Source organism: Camelina sativa, chromosome 11 (assembly GCF_000633955.1).
Source record: "Camelina sativa cultivar DH55 chromosome 11, Cs, whole genome shotgun sequence".
Lineage (NCBI taxonomy): Eukaryota > Viridiplantae > Streptophyta > Magnoliopsida > Brassicales > Brassicaceae > Camelina > Camelina sativa.
In genome coordinates this window covers 41,885,555-41,893,168 of record NC_025695.1, presented here as the reverse complement: position 1 = coordinate 41,893,168, position 7,614 = coordinate 41,885,555, and the positions used below count along the sequence as shown (strand labels likewise).

General features: G+C 33.7%; 1 protein-coding gene across 1 annotated transcript; it reads right to left on the bottom strand.

The window, feature by feature from the left end:
* LOC104728872 (pumilio homolog 15-like) lies at nt 2,637-3,040 on the bottom strand. Its single transcript, XM_010447797.1, has one exon. It carries the CDS (start codon nt 3,027-3,029, stop codon nt 2,637-2,639), a length of 393 nt encoding a protein of 130 aa, XP_010446099.1. The 5' UTR covers nt 3,030-3,040.

The window sequence follows — 7,614 nt, the reverse complement described above, 5'->3', positions numbered from 1 at the left end:
AATAACACTAGATTTATCAAGATTTTAGATAACTTTTTACAAATCCACAACCAATAACACCAAATTTTTAAAGAGTTTTAAAATGTCTTGATTGAATAACAACATATTTACCTAACTTTTAAAGTCATTAAAATTCTTTCTAAATCCTAAACCAATACCTTCCCTTACAAAAAAAATGTGATAAAATGAGAATTGCTTGATGAGTTAGAAAGTCGAGTGAATAACCATATTTATAGAGGACTTAGACGTGTAGGGTTATGGTTAAGTTGACTTGAGAAAATATTGGAGAGCTAAGATTTGGAAATCTTCAAGCGGATTTTTAGCTCAATCACCGTGAATGAAACTAATAGTTAAGGTAAGATTATAATGTCGTGAATTAATAATATATGCATGATTGAATATTATTATTATTAAAGATTGTAGAGAGCTTTCTAAGGAAAGTCTTAGGGCGTGGTTAGTTCAAATGTTGCAGTTGCGGGAGATTGTGGAAGCGGACGATTGCGGTTTCAAGCGTTATTAAGTGTTTTAAACGATTGTTTTAGCGGTTTAAAATTGGTGTATTTGCGGGAGGTTTACGACTGGTTGACCAGCGGATGCAATAGCGGTTGAAACATAATAAATGTGATATATAATTATATAAATATATATAGAAGATTGAAAAAATATATCGTAGGTTTTTTTTTTAAATCTCAATCGCAATCGCCTGCAACCGCAAACGCTTGGGGGAACCAACTTTTGGAATTCAATAGTTGGGAGCGATTGGGAGTGATACAGAGTGATTTATGTGATTGGCCCCAGCCGCTAGCAAACGCAAACGCAGCATTTGCGGAAGCTAGCGGGAGAACCAGTCAATACCTTAAAATGAAGAATATGAGTTTAATTAGATACCAATTATAAAGATTATACGGGATTTTGATTATTGTGAATTTGTGAACTTGGAAACGATTAATCCCTCCTATTAATTAGATAACAATCCATAAATTTTGAAACGGCTGAAAAATATATTTTGGTTTCAACTAACACGATATATGAGGGAGGTTGTATATTGGATTTCAATTTTATATATTGAATAATTGTGAGATCTTAGGAGTATTAAACTATTTGTTGTGTTGCTATATTTTAGGATGTAAATGTTAAACAACCTTATTTGGTAAGATTTTGTTTGATTTGATTAAATGCATATTAGCATACGATTTTCTGTAGATATATTCCTTTTACGTTTATTTTGACATTAATGTGGTGCGAGTAAAATTTGAATGAAGTCATAAAGAGTAAAATTCATACTTCCATTTTTTTTGTCTTTGATTCCCTCAAGTGGTTAGTTTACTATTAACCACAAGAATTGTTCTCTCATTGCCACAACAACAAAAAGATCAAATAAGATTTATCACTTTTCAAGAGAAATAAACATATTTTCATCACAATTTTGAATAAAACCAAGCTACAACGAAGTCGGATCTTGATGGGAAGAGGATCATCTAAATGAAGCTGTATTTATAGAGTTAGGGTTTTAACCGAATATTCTTATGCTAAATTATATAGTTTAGGTTATGGAGTATTAGGTAAAACACAATAATTTAACTATATTTTTATAAATGAATAAAGATCTCTTTCGAATTAATTGTTTTAACAGCTAAAGGAGTATTAACATAATTGCGGAATTTAAGAATATTCAATGAAATTGGTTTTTCAATTTTAAATACTTGATTACCAAGTCAGAGATAATTTCGCTAATTAGTAGAATTAATTATAATCATAATCAATGTAAATAATCGACATTTATGGAAACATATATCTTTTGAGTTCGAAATGATAAAGAAACGAATAAAGAAATATAGTTCAATTTTAAGAAAATTTATTACCAAGTCTATGAAAATTATTATTACGATTATCACTATTAATGTAAACAGTCGGGTCGAAATTTATGGAAAGAAAATAATCTGGTCGAGATTTATGGAACAAAAACTGGAAAGAAAATAAAATAAAAATTTCCTTACATGTATAGAAGTCAAGACCTCTCGGTGGAACCTTACGCACCTTTGACCACTTGACTATGACTACTTTTTGCAGAGTAAAGTGGAAGTTAAATTTTTTATTAGTACCGAAAAGATGAAAAAAATAAATAAAAAATTAGATCCGACCCGGTAACCCGCGCGTTTATCCGATTAAAATATGGATAATTGACGTTTTTACTCTTAATGAAAAATCTATTATTTTGTCTTGTTTACAGTGACATTTGATTGTAATTTCTTACAAAACAAAAGTTAGTTTGTTAAACCACTTTACAAATAATAGTAGGGATATGACATTGTACCATCTATATTTTTCTACAAAAACTCAATCTATCTATGATACAAAACCATACAAATTATTCAATAAACAAAAATGGTTTTAACCATAGATAAAAAGAAAAAGATTTCTAGAAGTTATTCAAATTCACTTAAAGGAAACAACCAAATCTTAATTATAAAATTTATATAGTTCGAATGTTCCAAAATTTTATTTTATATTCACATATAATAGAATGACTAACAAATGAGTTTTACAAAGTAAATGATAGAATCATATTTCATACATCAAGATTTTTTATTCACATTTTATTGTAGTATCTCCTAGTATAGATACTAGATAGCATCCTATACTATCCAATCTAGATCTTTATGGAGATCTTCTGTACTGTTAGTAAATCTACCTACGGTTCTTTTTAAATAAATCCCATCTTCTCTGACTCTCCAATCCCACTTACCTCCTTCTTTAAATGCTCTAAAATTTAGAATACGTTTAAATGTAGGCCCTTGTTTTATTGTACACATAAAACGGGTTCTACCGAAAATGTTTCTATTAAAATTATTTACAAATTCTCCCCCGCTTGGTATTACCGTTGGGCCCAATACATCTTCTTTAGAAGAACACCTCATCCAAATAGTTTTTTTATTTTTGAGTTCGTTCATGATCCTGATTCCGGAACCGGATACATGACCTAACATACAAAGACAAAACAAAAAAAAGTAAATTGTGAGATTTTTCATTTTTCCTTCTCTTTTTCTTGTAGAGATGTTTATAAAATCTCTTGTTATATGTTTGATTTGTTTTTAAGAGTTTAAATGAACAATTTTTGCATTTAAAGTTTCTTGTTTTTCTATTAATACAAGTTTGCTATTAATAATTGAGGTAACCAATCATCAACCACTATCATTTATGTAAAAAAAATAGGTGGAGTTCCGTGCATTGCACAGATTTGTTTATATATATATATATATATTTTTTTTTTTGGGATTTGTTAAAAATTATATTTTGTTAAAAGTAATTGGGGTTTGTTAATGGATTTAGTGTGTTTTTTTTAATGTCTATTTTGAGTTTGTTTTATTTGTATTCATTAACTATATAGTTTATTTTGATTGATTAGCTTATCATTTTCTAAATTATGAATAATTACATTTGTGTTATTTCTAGGTCTTGGATATTTTGATTGGTTGTTGTTTCATCTTATGTTGCTTATCTATTTCATAAATCAGGTGAGAAGGTAAATCACTTAAGGGGGAACAACTGAAACATATAATATTAATAATATGTAACCTATCAATACTTTTGAGAGTTAATTAACAAAAATGCAATGAACAGTAACTTTTTTTAGTCAAACTGCCACTTTATCCTTTTCTTTTCCACAATAACACAACCTTCCCTTAAAAAGACATAAATGCCTTTCGATGAACACTATGTTGTTGATAGACAAGATACAGATATGGACAAGATGCGGATGATATACAAAATGAGGATGATGGAGAAGATGTGGATGATGGACAAGATGCTGATGATGAACAAGATGCAGATGATAGACAATATGCGGATGATAGACAAGATGTGAATGATGAATTCAAGATGTGGATGATAGACAAGATGCGGATGATGGACTACATGATATGGAAAAGGATGCCAGTGAGAAACCCAATCCTCCACATCATCTTTTGGTCCACCCTCATCCACATCATCCTCTTTTGGTTCATCATCCTCGATATCTTCTTTTGGTCCACCATCTCGACAACTTTACCTTTTTGTCTAATTATTTTTCATAGACAACTTATATTTAATAATATGATTAACTAATTTGAACTCGTGGACAAATTCTCGTAGACAAGTTATAAAAATGAAATTTGTGGACTTAAGTCTATGACTTCCTTAATAACTTGTCCATCAGATCTTGTCCACAAAAATCACTCTCTTTCATACAAGGGAATTTTCGTCTTTTAATCACATGTGAACAGTAAAAATGTGGCAATTTTAGAAAGATGAAGTAAATATAGCATTTCCCAAAAAAAAAATAAAAAATGTAGCATATTTGGCAAAAATCCCTATTTTTGAAGCTGAAAATAGTAGAGTTTGTTGGTTGTAGTTGACCCTTTTTGTTTTTTTTCCTGCACAATTATGTTTCGTCTCTCTTCTCTTGCTATATTACCAGCCATGGAAGCTAATATAATGTATAGGAACCATAGAAGATGTTTTAAGGTATATATAAAGAATCTTATTAAAAAAATCTAAATAAATTCAAACAGGTGTCTAGAGTTAGATCATAATACTCCGTACCATCATTGGGTGAGTCCGTAGGAGAGTTTGATGTTTTTGGTTCTTTTTTCTCGGCTGCTAGAATGTAGTTCCGTTTATCTCTTGCTGTCTTGAGAATCATATTATCTGCAAATGTTGAACTTGTAAGAAACTTGTAATAGTCAGAGTTTTATGAGAAAAAGTAATACTTGAAGTAAATATGATGTAAGAAATATGAATGCTCTACATAACTGGACGTTTGAAAGTTAAAAGTTTGGGATTCAAGTGAATATGGAATTCAATTAAGTGATACTAACTATGTTTTTGTTCAAAATAACTATTGTTGCATACCACATAAAATCATATATTAATTAAACCAAACCTAAAAAACAAAATAGCAAATATTATAGAGAAAAACTTATGATAAAAGAGGCTGAGACGTTGGCTCCAACTATTAATCTTCAATGAGAGATGATGTTCATAATATAGGAATGATATATATGCAGTACTAATATCCCAAAAAAAAAATTCAATAATGAAGACACTTCTTATAAACATAATAGCATATGCTTATTTTTTTTTTTTAGAAAAAAATACGGATGAGAGAAAAGGCGACGAAAAGAGCGATTTTCAGGCAGTTATTTTTCCTCCTCTTTCACGATCTCTGGGCGACGGTTTGTCACGTATTTTCCGGGGTTTTGGCCAGTATCTACTCCACCACTCCGGCGGTTATTTCCACATTGATCCCCCGAAATCAGTGTGATGCAACTGTAGCGGTTATAAGAGGTTTTCTATATAAACGCAGGCATGTTTGTGTTGTTTCTTCAATTCGTAATCACGAAATCCAATCTACTCTGCTTTATCCCTTTAGCTATTACCAAATACGTTTACAAATGGCCGATAATCTGAGGCGAGCAGTCCAAGATATCAATTTGGGGGCGGAAGAGGAACCAATTGCAATTCCAGCAGAGGTGGTTGCTCGAGCAGTGGAAGAAAATCGTTTCATCCTCATGGGCCGACCAGTGATGCCTCGACGACAGAACCTATGTGCAATCATTTCATCAATGCCACGGGTCTGGGATCAAATTGGACTTGTCCATGGGAGAATCATGGCTGACAACCAATTCCAATTCATCTTTCCTTCTGAAGAATCCATTGAGAATGTGCTTCACCGAGGTCCTTGGGCGTTCAATGACCAAATGCTGATACTCCAACGGTGGACTCCTCTTCAAAACCCACCTTTACTACCATTCATCCTTTTTTGGATCCAAATCCGAGGAATCCCGTTTCAGGTCCTCAACCAGGAAGTCATTGCTATTGTGGGGTGTGCTTTAGGAAATCTCATGGAAATAGATTATGATGTGGAGGCAGCGGCAAGAGTGGAGTTTGTCCGAATTCGTGTCAATTGGAACATTGAGCACCCACTACGGTTCCAACGCAATTTTCAGTTTCAAGCAGGTATCAATACTCTAATCCGTTTTCGTTATGAAAGACTTCGAGGGTTCTGTGAAGTGTGTGGTATGCTCACTCATGATTCAGGAGCATGCCTAATTCAGAATGGGGGTGGAGAAGGTTTGGCTGATTCTGATGATGAAGATGATGTTGAACCCTACGTTATGGGTCCTGAGAATCAAGGTGTGCAGATTAGAGAGATTAATGAAGATGCTGAAGCGGAAGTTGCTGAGGAAATAGGTTTGGCTAATGATCAACCTATAGTGGAGGAAGACAATCAACTTGAAGATATTGATCCGAATCATGATGCTTTGGTTGGAATCGTGGGTTAGGAGGAAGACAATGCGACCAACCACAGTTTCCAAAGAGAAATGGAAATTCAGAGGATCATGCCAAGACCAGAGATCATGGAAGCAAGAATGGATGCACAAGAAACCAGAGTTAAAGACAAAGGTAAGAGAAAGCTTGATGAGTATCTGAAGCAATTTGTAGACGGTACATCTGGTAATGATTCTATCAGTGAGAAGGACGATAGTCACAGCTCTCATATAGAGAACACCAAGTGTAGAGGCGCGGTGGGCCCTAAACCACCACAACCACCATGATTACAGCATGTTGGAACTGTCAGGGTCTGGGCGTAGACCCTACAGGTCGACGCCTTAAGGAGATATCTCGCCAATATCTCTCGAACATGATATGCCGACTAGAAACAAAGCAAGGTGACATCAAGATAAAAGAGGTTACTGATGATTTAGGTTATCTTAGCTTTGTAACAGTTCCACCACAAGGTATGAGTGGTGGAATTGCGATCCTTTGGAAGAACTCTGTTTCAGTTTCGGTTATCTCCTTTTCAGCACATCTTGTAGATACGCATGTTGTTTTTAATGGAATTTCTTTCTACTGTTCGTTCGTGTATGGGTATCCAGAATCAAGTATGAGATATATACTTTGGGAACAGCTAGAAGATCTTGCTGACACAAGAAATGCACCTTGGTTTTTGATGGGTGACTTTAATGAGATTACGAGCAATGATGAGAAATATGGAGGACCTCAGAGACCAGAAAGCTCATTTACAGACTTCAGACACATGATAAATGTATGCGATCTACAAGACATAAGAGCCAAGGGTAATAGATTCTCATGGACTGGAAAAAGACATACGCATAACGTCTGGTGCTGTTTGGATCGAGCTATGGCTAATAGTAAATGGTTAGCTCTATTTCCCTCGGCTCAAGTAGAATTTTTACCATTTGAAGCTTCAGATCATCGAACTTTAGTCGCAAGTATATGTCCTCTGGTGAGTCAACGATCACATATTTTTTAGTATGATAGTCGTATGTTTCAACGTGAGGGGTTTAAGGAAAAGATTGTGGATGCCTGGAAAAAGATGAGAGATCAAACAATCTCTGTGATAAGATACAACACTGCAGACGCCATATGGCACAATGGAAGAGGGAGAACCGGTTAAATGCTTCAGTAAAGATAAGAATCTTGAAAAAAAACTAGATCAAGCTATTACTGCTGGAAAGTCTCCTCAGGAAATTAACACCATCAAATCAGAGTTGAATACTGCTTACGGTGAGGAGGAACACTATTGGAGGATTAAAAGTAGAAACAGTTGGA

Excerpts from the sequence above, each read along its gene's own strand:
- LOC104728872 (XM_010447797.1), bottom strand. The coding sequence starts at position 3,029 with ATGAAAAATCTCACAATTTACTTTTTTTTGTTTTGTCTTTGTATGTTA.